At 37.5% G+C, this 15,556-nt stretch overlaps 1 protein-coding gene across 38 annotated transcripts in view; it reads left to right on the top strand.

Moving 5' to 3' along the window:
• CAMK2D (calcium/calmodulin dependent protein kinase II delta) overlaps positions 1-15,556 on the top strand; it is a 318,650-nt gene that overhangs the window by 291,861 nt on the left and 11,233 nt on the right. For all 38 annotated transcript variants that reach the window (XM_032146242.2, XM_058436690.1, XM_032146219.2 and 35 more), the window contains one exon: positions 10,085-10,160. In XM_032146242.2, coding sequence (XP_032002133.1) covers positions 10,085-10,160 — 76 coding nt within the window. The remainder of the gene's footprint in view (positions 1-10,084; positions 10,161-15,556) is intronic.

Below are 15,556 nucleotides of genomic sequence, written 5' to 3'. Positions count from 1 at the left end.
GCTGCATATTCCTGTGTAGTAAAAGATCTGCTTCGTTATCTGGACAGTCTCTTCCAGGAGAAGAGACTTCCTGAGTCAAAATAAGATAAGAAGTATGCAACACAAAGAAGTGAAATGACATTCTTATAGTTGAAATATTCATACTATGTTCAAGTTGGTAAAACTGCTTAGCTTCTACCTCATTGAGGCAACAATGGTGTGAGAAACACTGAAATATGACTGAGAGCATACACTAGCAAGAAGATGGGGGGACGATACCTTTAAAAAGATCACTTGGAGTTCAATAATTATGGATGCATAATAACATTTTGAGTACTCTTAATATAGTCAGCCTAGTTCTTTCTCAAAAAATAAATTCAAGGACGTAACAGTTCAGTTGATACCATGGAATTTTGTTTGTTTGTTTGTTTGTTATTCAAAACCAGCAAAGGGATATGATGCTTATTTGGTAGAGAGGACATGCTCTTCAGCTCTTTCTGCCTTCTTGGTCCAAGAAGGCACTCACCAATTTACCAGTTTATTTACTCAGGAAAATATGGCTATAAATGAACTTACCCAGGAATAAACTAAATTCTATTATTTACTAAGTTCAAATAGTATACTTTTCATAAAGGGATGAAATCAGTTATTGAAAAGAAGCTAAATTAATTGTGAGCTAAACAACAGCAACTGAAATCACTGAAAGAAATTAAAACCTACTATCATGGCTATAAAGGATTTTAACCATTCTCACTTTTTATACTTCTAGCTATTAATACTGAAGGGAGGACAGAATATTAACACTTTGAAATTAACTCTTGGCCAGGCACAGTGGCTCACGCCTGTAATCCCAGCACTTTGGGAGGTTGAGGCGGGAGGATCACCTGAGGTCAGGAGTTCAAGACCAGCATGGCCAACATGGTGAAACCCTGTCTCTACTAAAAATACAAAAATTAGCTGGGTGTGGTGGCAGGCACCTGTAATCCCTACTACTACTCGGGAGGCTGAGACAGGAGAGTCGCTTGAATCTGGGAGGTGGAGGTTGCAGTGAGCCGAGATCACACCATTGCACTCCAGCCTGGGGGACAAGAGCAAGACTTCTTCTCAATAAATAAATAAACAAACAAACAAACAATTGACCTGAAAGATACATGCTCCGTTTGACTAATATAAAATTGATTAGCAGAGTTAGTTGAAATCATTACAGCACCCAAGGGCAGCTGGATTGCTTTCATGACCCACCCCCCCCCAAAAAAAAAAAGGCAAAAAAGGATTTTCCAAATATTTTAAAACTTTGTGTCTAATTGTCTCTTTTCCAAGTCTGAATTTTTTTCTTTCAAGAAAATAACTGTGACCATCACCTTGGTTACACAGTGGAGAGAGGAGATACCCTTGGAGAATGCTTAGAACTTCTCTGATCATGCAAATGTGTAAACTTGAATGCCAAGAGACTTTCTAATCTTAAATCCGAGCAGAGGATGTGAGTCTTTGACCAGTTTCTTAAAATCTTTTTCTTCCATGTCATCAACTCTTAACTGGAAATGGTACCACACCTATCTGATTCATGGAACATCTTAATACTTTAAATACTCAATGGTATTCACAATGCTGTGCTATTTCTAGCTTCTGCAAGTCAGCTGGGGGTGGCAGAATAGTTACCCAATTACTTTAATGTGGCTAGGGTGAATTCTTTCACATAAGCAAATGTTCTGTGTAATCACAGATAGTTTCTTTAGACTCTAAAACATTTATTTAAGTCGTTTTTAATGAAAATCTTTATAAATACTTTATACCTCCTTTAATTTAATAGTAAATATTTTATTTCCTTTTCCAATCAAAGGTAATTTTAGGAATAACATGACCATGTTTTGCTGTAACCCAGTGATATCCTTGCAAACTAAAAAAAAATATAAACCTATTTGTACTTATTCTAAATGATCCCAATGCTAGATCTTTCTGATCTTAAATATTTGTTAATTATTTATCATTAGGCTATAGCAATTTAACAGGGCTGAGACTGATATTACTTCTTCCCCAATTAACTATCATTTTGTACTGTGAAACTACTCTGCATTATATAGCAAAGTTCAAAGATGGTTTGAATAATTTATTTATTTTTTTAATCATAAAAGCCTCTAGTAATTAGAGGGTGAAAAGTTGATGTTTTTCAACAGGTGACTTCTGGATAAAAGAGGTTTACAGTAAACATTCGTGAATAGAAATTTAGTAATTGCCAGATCTTATATTTGAATAAAATCTTATAGATATTAAATCAATCAACTTTAGAATCTGTGATGTTTGATTTTAAAAGCCAAAATTATGAAAATTCCTCTCCCCAACATTAACTACTACATCAGTCTAGTGAAGTAAAAATAAAGTCACAGAGAAACAAGCCGCTAATTGCACAGGGAATGCCAAATATAACTGAATTGATAGGCGCCTTTTTCTGTAAAACTACCAACAGCATAATTTGTATATTTGCCTAAAATAGTAACTATTCCCAAGGGTTAATTTTGTTAATGGCAGCATGGAAAAAGACAATAAAACCATGGGGCACCCAGTTGTGTGAAATTGATGTAATAATTAATTACACCCTTAGCCTAGTAATTAAGTAGTCAGTTACCATGCCAGAGTAAGTTCAAAGGCGTTTAGGTGGTTCATTTAAGTTTATGATTTCAAAATATTGAAGTAAAGCACTGTGGGCTGGAAAGGAACATAGATCAGTGAATTAAACAGCAGAGGGGAACCTTAGCCAAATAAAGCTCTAACCCTGGCACAGCCTCTGAATTTGCTGGATGACTTGAGCAAGTCACTTAACCTCCTTGTCCTTCAAGTCTCTGGCAGCCAAGTACCCAATAACGTGTGAGAAATGTAGAAAGAAGGATTTAAATTAAATAGAACTAGACATATTAAGAAAGTAAATAAACAGAATTGCTAACTTAAGATGAAACAAAAATTGTTGCTATACAACAATTTTAATTGGACAGCTTTTGATCATTAATAAGTGCTTTTTAGGCACAATTCACTAAAAGATTTCAACATATGACACTCTGCAAACATCCCAGTGAAGACACATTTGCAGGTATAAATTCAGTTTATTTTGTGGTCCAAGTTTCATTGTAGTCAGCTAGACCTCTCAATAGGGCTTATCATCAAGTAGTTTCACTTTAATAAACTGATTAATCCAAAATCTAAACAACTGAAAAGCTCAAGCTCAAATACTAGAATTTCTTTGCACTCAACCCTCTTTAAAAGAAATATTAAATGTAAACATTCACTAGAAGTATCTGGTTTATCTTACTAGACTTTTAAGATTAAATCTGCTGCTATTCCAGCATCCGAAATACTGCAGCCTCATAAACTGTGGTCCTGATGCAGACTCTGAAGTATCCAAGGTGCGTTCTCAGCACCACCACATCCAGACTGCTATCATACATGATAATTGTCTACATACTTGCATTTATCTAGTGGTTTAAAATGTACCCAGTATTTTATATATATTGTCTAACCATATATTGATATTTATTCATACATGCATGCATTTATAGACGTTGACTCAGTACTAGGTGTTCGGAGTATAAACTGGTCAAGTTCTAATTAGATATATGAACATCCTGTGATAATGCATTAAGATCAAAGTAACATAAAGTAGCTGGGTCTGAAGCACTCAGGAAGAGCAATACAGGCAAAGTGACACTTGAGCAAGGTATTGAAAAAGATTTTCAGGCAGAAGAGGGAGAGTTTCTGGCAGAAGGAAAAATGGCAGGAAAAGTACAGTTATCAAAGAGCCAGGACTAGTTGAGGAAAGGTGAGCCCCTTAGTGTGGCTGGAGAATATTTAAAAGCCCTGGAGGACAAAAAAGTGTCAGGAGATAAAGCTGGAAAAGTAAGAAGATCTTTAAAACAGAGAACTTTGGGCTTCAGCTTCTAGACCATGAGAGGAGGGGGACTAGAAACCTTAAAGGGGTGGGGGACAATGGCAGCTCTGTTCTATAGAGTGATGATTCTGCAGCAGTGAGGAGTGAGAGAGGCCAGTGTGGGAGACCTGGGAGCAGGAAGGGTCAGGAACTTCCAAGAGCCTGAATCAGAGTAGTGGCAGTGAGCCTAGAGAGGAAGAAATGGCTCTGAGAAAGAGTTGGAAGAATGTAGAAAAGCTAAAGATCTACGAGGAATAAAAAGAAAGGAGATAGCAAGACTTCCAGTTTGGGCAGCTGAGTAGATTATGATGCCACTATCCAAGATGAGAAATTCCAGAGAGGCAACAGACTTTGTGAGAAAAATACTGAGGTTCATTTTGGGCACCCTGGGTCTGAAATGCCAGGACAAATTCAGATGTTTAGAATGCAGTTAGAAATATGAGCATGGAGCCTAGAAAGATTTAAGGTCCCCGAGATAGAGAATTGGCAGTCTTCAGCATGCGGTCAGAGCCAGAGGAGTGAATGAGATTGCCAAGAGTAAGCAAATGAAATAATTAAGAGGCTAAGCATGTACCCTGGGAAACATCATCATAAGTGCTAAGGAAAAATAATGATCCATGGAGGATTGGATATGGAAACAAATGAAAGAATTGAATCCAGAAGAAACCCCAGGTTTTGAGCTGGGAGACTGGCAAAATTGTGGTTTCATTAGCAAAAATGAGTACGTCAGGAAACAAAGGAGTTCGATGATCAGTTTTAGACAAGTCAAAAAGTTTTCTTTCATTGTCAGTAAACGATAAGACATGCTACTTTATACTTATTTCCATTTGCCAATTTTATATTTCTTAAAGGCTATCAGGTTATCACCAAATAATGTAGCATCATATATTTTAAAATGGTCATTGGCTTGGGAATCAGAAACCAATTGAGTTTGTTTTGGACCTACCATTCATTCAAATACTTATTGAACATTTCCTATATGCCATGTACTGTGTTATCTGCTGGAGTTGCAATGGTGCAGTACCACCCTTATAGAGTAATAGAGAAAACTGATTAATCGGTTACATGCAAATAAATATGTAAATACAAGTGTACTAGGTGCTTTTAAAAATCAGGTGTCAGCTATGTATGAATTCATAACATCGCGGGGACCTGGCCTAACATGAGGGTCAGGGAAGGCCTTTTTTTTTTTTTTTTTTTTTTTTGAGAAAAAATCTCGCTCTGTCACCAGGCTGGAGTGCAATGGCACCATCTCAGCTCACTGCAACCTCCACCTGCCAGGTTCAAGTGATTCTCCTGCCTCAGTCTCCCAAGTAGCTGGGACTACATGTGCGTACCACCACACCCAGCTAATTTTTGTACTTTTAGTAGAGACGGGGTTTCACCATTTTACCTCGTGACCTGCCCGCCTCAGTCTCTCAAAGTGCTGAGATTACAGGCATGAGCCACCGCGCCTGGCCCAGGGAAGGCATTTTTGAAGAAATAATAGTTGAGTTGAGATCTGATAAAAGAAGTAGGAGCAAAATTGGGGGGAGGGGGGGCAGTTTTCCAAGAAGAGAAGACAGTACATATGAAGGGCTGGTAATAGGAGGCAGCATGTCCATTTTGAATTGGTAAAACAAGGGAGCAAGAGTGGATTGGAGAGGATAAAGTCAAAGAGTCTGAATGAGTCTAATGAGATGGGCAGAGTCCAGATTATGCAAGGTTTTGTAGTCTCTCTTCAGGTACCTATCCTGAGAGTAGTGAGAAGGTTTTAGAGGAGTTCAAATAGAAGGTTATCTGAAGGGACAGGCATTTAAAAAAAAGAAAGAGAGAGAGAGAGGTGGTTGCGTTGTAGAGAACAGAATAGTGAAGAGCAAAATTGGTTGCAGAAACACTAAGTCGGAGGGCTGTTACAGAGCCTGGACAAGAAATGACAGGTGCTTGTACCCAGAGTGGGGGTGAAGAGGAAAAAAAGTAAAAAAGAAGAGGAAGGCAAACTCAACAGAACTCAATGGATTGGATTGAGATGCTGGATTTAGGGAGTCAAATATGATCCTCAGGTTTCCTTCTGGCTTATGCAACTGAGAGATGATCTTGCCATTCACCAAGATGGGGATCCATGGTGGAAATTCTTAAGCTCAGTTCAGTATATGTTGGGTTTGAGGTCCACTTGTGATACCCAAATGGAGGCTCAAAAATAGGCCTTGACACATAGATCTGAAGGAAAAGTCTAGGAAGGAGGTTAACAATTTGGAAGTTATTGGAATATAGATGACTATTTAAAACACTGGTGTACACAGGACTTTAGGGATGCAGCATGAGATAAGGAGAGGGACTCAAATTGAGTCTCTAGAAGGAATTGAAGCATTTAATATCCGGGTAGAGAAGGATAACATGGCAAATGAGAATGAGAACATGTAGAAAAGCAAGAGAGTTAAGTAAAAGGAGAGTGTTCCAAGACAAGAAGGTGGGAAGGAGTGATCAGCAAACTCCATACCTTTGGGCAATGCCTATAATCCCTTTATTTATCCGTTAAACCAAGAAATAATCACTGCATACCTGAGTATTGTTATAGTAACCAAATCTCATGTTTGAGAAAATGTTGAAATCTGTAAGTTGTTTTATTATGTAATTACTCTCAGTTCTTGGGTTTTATTTTGTTTTCAAACACTGGGATCATTCACACCCTTATCTTACTCTTCCAGGCCTCATAGAACAGCAGCCAAAGATATATGAATTTGAAAGGGAAAATGTTCCCAATTCTTTGTGCATAATTGCATGGAAAGTAATTCCACTCAGAACCTGGAGCATCTCTCCCACTAGGTTTTCCCTTTTTCCTTTTCCTAAGAATCTAGAAATCCCCAGAAAGTACTTTGTGTCCTGTGAGTATAGGCTTGAGCACTTCAGTTCTAGAAATAAACCTAGTAGGTAAACAGCTCCCTGTGATTAAATGGCTAGCTGTGGAGTGGAAGAAGCTTCTGGTATTCAGGGAACACCTTACTGGTACATTCTCCATTCATCGTGGTATAATTAGGGACACATCACAAGCTCTCCACTTTGACTTTTGGAGTGGTTATTACTTGGTGTTCAGGAAGAGGGAAGGCCAGATGAGAGTGGACCCCTTCCCCACACAACTTGTCTGTCCAAGCCACTGGCACAGTATCTGTTCCTCAGCCTCACTGCTGATTGAGAGTAGACCTAGCTAGCACCAAACCCTCACTCTTCCTCTAGGTCAGATGCTGGGCTTGTGGCAACAGTTCCAACCACAAGCTGACTACTATATACAAATGATTCATTTCCAGCCTTCTGCTTTCCTTTAAAGAGTCAGCTGTCATGTGCCGCCTGTGACTCACTCAAGCTCCTTTGCCCCAGGGAAATAAGCACTCTAAAGATTCCTGAGGTCCAGGCCCCTCCTAAGCCAAACGAGTCAGGTTGTTTTTATGATACAGCACAGAAGCATCCTGGCTAATTCCCATTTGTTGTCCTGCTAGCAAAAGCACCATCGTTTCTACGCGTAAGAAGTGAGAGGAGGCAATTTGCGTTGCTTTGTTTATGCAGGACAACCCTTAAGCCAGTTGTGGCAAGCAAAATACTTAAGAGCGAATGTGTATTTCCACAGTGGTTCAGAAAGTAAAAGATGTCCATATACACCCGATGGTTCTAATTCCATATTATGCTTGTGAGGCAGTGCAGAGACTTTCAGAAACTTCAGGAAGTGATCCTAAACTCTTCACACTCTATAAACTGAAGCCTACCCTAATGAAGCTCCATGAAGGACGTTGATCTTATGCTCATTTCAAATTGGCCATGTTTTCTAAACTGTAGTTTTTCCTATCAGCAGTATATCAGACCAAAAAAAAAAAAAAAAATCTGTTAGTTTGAAATGAGGATTTCATGTGAGAAAGAAGTTTTGGTGGCCACATTTTTATAATCTCATTTTCTGAGATCCTCCTCACCCGTATCCCTTATATTCCAGAATCAGGTCAGCTGTCATTAGCTTTTGCCAAATGTTCATACTGTTGAGGCCACAGACAGATGAATCACCTATTGCCTAACTGAATTAAGCTAAAATGTGTCACTGGCAGGATCCTTATTGCAAAATCATGCCCTGATACCACTTCTGTCAGTATGTTTTGCTGTTGAATGTATTATTAATATTCATCAATCAAATGAGCAAGGGCAAGAAATGTTTTGGACTTCTGTAGGAGCTGTGTTATGTTACTTTATATAAATGAAAAGTAATTATATAACTAAATATGAATTCTAACCCATATAATGATTTTTTAATATTATAGACCTTGACATTGTAGCAACCATATTATGGACTAACAATCACATTTTATAGGATAGTTTATTACTTGTATTTGTTATGATATAGTCTTATATAGTCTCGATGAAGTAAAATTTGGTTTATAGAAAATTTATTTTTAAATAATGTCATCACCTAGGTAACCTGAAGTTTCAGAGTGAAAGTAAGCATTTAAGCTTGTGGTTAAAATCTGCTTAATGAAGATCAGATTCATAAAAAATGCAAACTGATTTCTTTAGTCAATAAAGAATAAAACCAGAGGTCAGCTTTTTTCGTGATCAATAGCAGCCTCACTACCTCAGTAAGATAAGATGGGAAGTAACATTTTGTGATTCCCAGTCTATGTTCAGTGATTTTAAGGGAATATCACAATATTCTTAAAATCCAGTAAAATTTGATTCTAAAATATTTCATGCAGTAATTTTATAAGTAAGAGAACAGTGTTCTGAAATCAAGAAAAGGTTATTAGTCTCAATTGATTAAATTAACAAACATTGAGCATCTATTCCATAAAAGACATTGAACAAAGCTTTTTAGGCTATACAAGAAAATAAAATGTTCTTTGCCCTCGGGAAACTTTTAAGTTAACAAGGAAGACACATTACACAGTACAGAAAGTTTAATAACAATTTAAAACAAGTAATAATGTGTTTTAAACTAAAGAAGGTATCAAGAGAGAGTATATGCATAATTTCTGAGTGATACAGATGCTGCAGGCTTTCAAAAAAGAGAAAGAACACTTGAGACAGATGTCAGTAGAAACAAATTCACTGAATAGATAGGATTTCAGCCAAACCACTATTAATAATTTCACCAATTATAGGCTAGGAATAGAAACAAATCATGATTGGTGTTGGGTTTGACAGCTATACCTGGAGGCTTTCATCTTATTATCTGCCTACATCTACAGTATTGATTCATATGTCACTTCTTCAATTTGTAGAGTTTACTAAAGGCCATTTGTCTAAATACAAAGGCCAATCACAGTGTCGGCATCCTTTTGTAGAGTTTGTCAAGCAGAAAAGTAAGAAAATGCAAATAATTATATAAAGTTCAATATCTCAATGCAAGATATCTTTATTCTGAAGATAGACATATTATTAGAATGATACTTTTTAAGGTTGTTTTTAATAACATTTGTTAACTATGAAGAGAAATATGTTTACTAATCCAATCAAGTTGTTTAAGGTAGTAAAAAACTAATTTTATTTTATTTTATTTTTATTTTTTTTTTATTTTTTGAGATGGAGTTTTACTCCTGTTGCCCAGGCTGGAGTGCAATGGCATGATCTCGGCTCACCGCAACCTCCACCTCCCAGGTCCAAGCAATTCTCTTGCCTCAGCCTTCCCAAGTAGCTGGGATTATAGGCATGCACCACCAAGGCGGGCTAATTTTGTATTTTTTTTTTTAGTAGAGATGGGGTTTCTCCGTGTGGGTCAGGCTGGTCTCGAACTCCCGACCTCAGGTTATCCGCCCACCTCGGCCTCCCAAAGTGCTGGGATTACAGGCGTGATCCACTGCGCCTGGCCTTAGTAAAAACTAATTTTAAAAAACATAGCCTTGACCGACCTTTCAGGTGACTGTTGTTTTCAAACAAATGGAAAATAGCAGTGCTTTCCAAACATGAATGTACTCAGAGGTCACCTGAGAGTCATGTTAAAATGCAGATTCTGGCTGGGCACAGTGACTCACACCTGTAATCCCAGCACTTTGGGAGGCAGAGGTGGGAGGATCACTTGAGTCCAGGAGGTCAAGGCTGTAGGGAACTGTGATTGCACTGCTGTACTCCAGCATGGGTGACAGAGTGAGACCCTATCTCAAAAATTAAAAATGAAAAAGAATATTTAATATGACTTTTGTCTTTTATTCTTACCCAACTCTATATTTTTGCCTTTAGCACGAAAGCAAGAGATTATCAAAGTCACTGAACAACTGATCGAAGCTATCAACAATGGGGACTTTGAAGCCTACACGTGAGTAGCGGACGTTTACTTTGCTTTCATGCATATGGTAAATATAGTTTTTATATGAATGCATTCTTCAACATATCTGAATTCACGTATATTTAATTCAAGGTTTGATATGTCAACAATAGTTTTATTTCCTGGTATAAATAACTAAGCGCCCCTAGGAGAGAAAAATTTATTTAAGATTTCAGAGGCCAGGCACAGTGGCTCACACCTGTAATCCTAGCACTTTGGAAGGCCGAGGTGGGAGGATTGCTTGAGGCCAAGAGTTCAAGACCAACCTGGGTGACAAAACAAGACCCCGTTTCTACAAAAAGTTTAAAAATTAGTCAGACATAGTGGTGCACACCTGTAGTCCCACATACTTGAGAGGCTGAGGCAGGAGGGTCACCTAAGCCCAGGAGGTTAGGTGCATGGAGCCATGATCACATCAGTGCACTCCAGCCTGGGTGACAGAGTGAGACCCTGTCTCAAAAAAGAAAAGAAAAAAAGATTTCACAGAGAGAAGACTTGACTTCTGATCCAACGATTGGAGATTTCTTTGTAAATATGCAGATGTATAACCACTCCCACATCACACACACAGAAGTCCAGATGAGAAAAGGTCAATCCAGGCAGAGCAATTCATGTGAGCAAACACACAAAAAAATATGAAAGTACATAAAGTGTGCATTTTGGCTTAAGAAATGTTTTCCCTTGCAGTTCTGCAGAGGTTCTGGGGCAGAGAAAGAGATTAGGAGGTGACATGAGGTAGCCTTCTCTCTTCAGCCAGTACAGCTCAACTTTATCTGCATCTCTTTTATATGTTTGTATCTTAAGGAAAACTTTACTTGAAGAATGGGTTCTAATGCTTATTTAAAGTTTATAAACTCCTGGATCATAGGAACTATGAAGGAAATTACTTTGCTGAAGTTAAAATAAAGCATTCAATTTAAATAGGGCCTTCTCCTTACACCATGCAACTAATGACTTCCACCCCAGTGAAAGCCTTAAAATGCAAAACAGAGATTGAATCTGATCTCTGGCTAGAAAGATCCAAAAGCTGAAGATATAATCATAAATGAGAACATAATATTATTATACCTAAGTGGATAAAATGTGTATACTTTAATTAAAAAACCAAGAATAGAAGTAAGAGACAAACAAACTTAGAAAAACATTTGCAAAACATATATCAAAAGTTAATTTTTTATATTGAGTGAATATGATTGGAAAGTAGAAAAACAGGTAAAGAACATGAACTGACTATTATCAGAGAAGGAAATATAAATGACAAGTAAACTAATAAAGGCATGTTCATGTTTACTAATTAAGTATGCACAAACTTGAATGCAAGAGCCTCTTCTCCCTATAAAATCAGCAGAGATGTAAATTCTGCTGACAGCCAGAAAGGTGCAGATACTGCACGACAATGGTGACTTTCCTATACCATGGAATAAAACACAGTTGGGTGCAAACTTTCAGGGTGGCAGTGGTGGCAGATATGGGGGGATTAGTAACATATTTTGTTGTATAATCTGTTATTATATACCTGAAAGCTTTTATAAAGGCTCAGTTTACTGTAATACTATAATTCTACTTATAAGAATTTAACGAGTATAAATTTTTTATGTAAAACATGAACAAAAATTTGTGAACAAAGATATATACTGAAGGAAAATTGATAATAGTGAAAAATTGGAAACAATGTATATGCCCAACAGTACCATTCCCATTAAGTCATCTTTGGTGCAATGGTTATGTTGAGTTTCTAGTGACCTGGAAAAATATTTATGATGTTTTTACTGAAAATTAAGCAGGACATAAAAGAGTATGTACATAATTATTACAACTACAAAAGTAAAAGGTATTAAAAGTGCCAGGTGTGATGTCTCACCTGTAATCCCAGCACTTTGGGAGGCCAAGGCAGGCAGATCACCTGAGGTTGGAAGTTCAAGACCAGCCTGACCAGCATGGAGAAACCCCGTCTCTACTAAAAGTACAAAATTAGCCAGGTGTGGTGGTCCATGCCTGTAATCCCAGCTACTTGGGAGGCTGAGGCAGGAGAATCGCTTGAACCCAGGAGGCAGAGGTTGCAGTGAGCTGAGATCACACCATTGCACTCCAGCCTGGGCAACAAGAGCGAAACTCTTTCTCAAAAAATAAACAAATAAATAAATAAAAAGTATTAAAAGTGGAATGAAACATGCCAAATTAGATTTTAAAAAGAAAAAAAAAAAAAGTTGCCTCTGAGAGGTAAAATTATTTGTGAATTTTTTTCTTGCTTTTTTATTCTTCCCAAATTTTACATAAGCAAGTATTACTTTTATCATTAGTTATAAATAAACACCAAATATAAAATGTGGATGAGATTAGCTAAATGTAAGACGGAAACTCTATCAGGAGCTTCTTCTTATAACTTAAATATGTGTGCATATATGTATAAACACATGCATATACTTGTGTATGAGTGTATCGATTCTTTATCATGACCTAATAAGGCATACTTGGAATAAAAGAAATAGTAAAAATTGGAGTTAAGAAGAACAGTCTGTTTTCAGAGACAACGGTTCCCTATTAAATAATTGTTTATAGCTGTGCCATAGAACCTGCTTTTTAAAAATTCTTGTTGCTGTTATATCCTTATTAGATATATATGATTATCCAAAGAATAAGATTATTCTCTTTTTTTAAAAATCTTTTTCTTTTGCAATAGCATTTCCTTGTGGAATGATAAAAAGTTGTGTTTGTTGTTGTTAAAAAGAAAAAAAGAAGTTGCCTCTGAGAGGTAAAATTGTGTATGAATTTTTTTCCTGCTTCTTTTATATTCTTTCCAAATTTATAAACAGATACTACTATTATATAGGGAGCAATTGTAGCCAGGCGAAAGTGTATGTTTCCTATATTCTCAGTTTAAAATAGGGTATTTTAAATAATGCTAAACCTTGGGATCACACCAGTTCACTAATATCTTTGCCTATGGAGACTTATAATCTGGCCTGATTTTGTACTTTCCAGCCAGAGCTAATCCAACAGGGCTTCCATTTGAGAGCTTTTGGGATGGTAGAATGTACTGGTGTATCCCTGTCAGCTGGTCCTTAGAACACCTGTTCAGATCACACACACCCACATGTCAAACGGCAGCTTTGTGGATCTTTCATTAATACAAAGCCTTTTATGGGGTAGATGGATGATTAGATAGATAGATAGATAGATAGATAGATAGATAGATAGATAGATAGATAGATAGATAGATAGATAGATAGATAGATAGATAGATAGATAGATAGATAGATAGATAGATAGATTAGATAGATAGACACATTTCCAAATATACTGACTCTTTTTCATGGCTGGGTAAGAAGATCCATCATGGCACAGTGATTCCCAGATTATGTTAGTACTGATGTAAGGCAGTAAGAAATTTTGGTTCACTGATAATGACAACCAAAAACCATATTTATAGAGGAAGTAATAGCCCCTGGCAGAATAAATTCTTGTTACCATAGGAACGCTGTTCTTCCCATTTTGCTTCTTAGAAAGAGACTATATATATTTGATTTTAAGCTTAAAAATGCCTGCCCAGCAGGCAGTCTGAAGTGAAGGTTACTGTAATCCTTGCCCCCATCATCTTTAAGGCACAAAAGATATCCACTGTGGTTTCTACTTTTTAAAGGTATTCTTTAAATAACACCAGTTCCACGTTCTATAAACAGCACTGCACTTTGAGGAACTACAGTGAGTTAGACTTTTGAAATTTGTATTTCTTTTGAATATTTAAAAAATTTTGCCCCCCCCCCCACCCAAATGGGGAATTTCTCTATGAAATTAGATGTGGCCCCATCCACTGTATTACCCTTTGGGGCAATTAATAAACAGTCCAAAATCCTTTGATTTGTACTCCATTTGATCTACCTTGTGAACTCCCATTCATTCTTCAAATCCAGGTCTTGTCACCTTCTCTGAGAAACCTACCCTGATCACCATAGGCCCAAAGGAAATATTTTCTTCTCTGCATTTCCAGGGGCCTTACACACATAACACCATGACCCTGCTTTCCATATCAAGCAACCAGTCATCATTCCCCAGGCATACTCTGCATTTTCACAGCAGCAGACCATTGCACTTGCTGTCCTCCCCCTGCCCACCACCTCCCACACACCTGGAAAACTCTTGCTCATTCTTCAAAGCCCAGCTCAAATTTTCTTCCTCTCTTAAACCTTTCCTGTTCACTGTCTATTAGTAATCTGTTTTTTGAGCACTTCACATTTTCATCTATTCTAGTATTGATTATTATATTATAATTGCTTGTTTTGAAGAATATCTGCCACATAGTAAGTGTTCAGCAATTCTTTACTGAATAAATAAATTTCTCCAAAGAAAGCTCATTGGTTTTTTCCAAATATTTAAAATTGTGCACCCCTTTATTGAATCATATTTCTAGGATTAAGAAAGAAAACCAGCCGGGCGCCGTGGCTCACGCTTGTAATCCCAGCACTTTGGGAGGCCGAGGCGGGCGGATCACGAGGTCAGGAGATGGAGACCACCGTGAAACCGCGTCTCTACTAAAAATACAAAAAAATTAGCCGGGCGTGGTGGCGGGCACCTGTAGTCTCAGCTACTCAGAGAGGCTGAGGCAGGAGAATGGCGTGAACCTGGGAGGCGAAGCTTGCAGTGAGCCGAGATTGTGCCACTGCACTCCAGCCTGGGCAACAGAGCGAGACTCCGTCTCAAAAAAAAAAGAAAGAAAACCAATATGAGCATTTGAACCTTCTATTGATTTCATTTTAAAAATAAAATAAACACAGTAATAAGATGTAAGTCTTGTGGACATTGCCAGGAAGTGTAGGGTGTGATACTTTCTTTCAAGTCAATTGTAATATACATGTTTGACATGAATGTAGGATATGTGGTCCATCAAAAATTATTCCAAGGCTAAGCATGGTGGCTCACCCCTGTAATCCCATACTTCGGGAGGTCAGGTGGGAGGATCACTTGTGCCTAGGAGTCCGAGACCAGCCTGGGCAACATAAGGAAACCCCATCTCTACTAGAAATAAAAATTTAAAAATTAGCCCAGCATGGTACTGTACACGAATACTCCCAGCTACTACAGAGGCTGAGCCGGAAGGATTGCTTGAGTCTGGAAGGTTGAGGCTGCAGTGAGCCATGATTGCACCACTACACTCCAGCCTGGGCAACAGAGCAAGACCCTGTCTCAAAAATAATAATAATAATAATAATAATAATTATTATTATTATTATTATTGCAGAAGTATTTAATTTCAGAATCAAAGATATTTTTATAGGATTTGGAGAGTGTCTTACACTTGGACAATAGGACTTGGAGAGCATTTTTTAAAAATAGTAAACCTCAATCAAGAGTTAGAAAAACTGGAAAATTCACCTTAAAAATAAAAAAGT

This window comes from Hylobates moloch, unplaced genomic scaffold (genome assembly GCF_009828535.3).
Source record: "Hylobates moloch isolate HMO894 unplaced genomic scaffold, HMol_V3 SCAFFOLD_3, whole genome shotgun sequence".
Taxonomy (NCBI): Eukaryota; Metazoa; Chordata; class Mammalia; order Primates; family Hylobatidae; genus Hylobates; species Hylobates moloch.
This window is presented reverse-complemented; position numbering and strand designations above follow the sequence as displayed.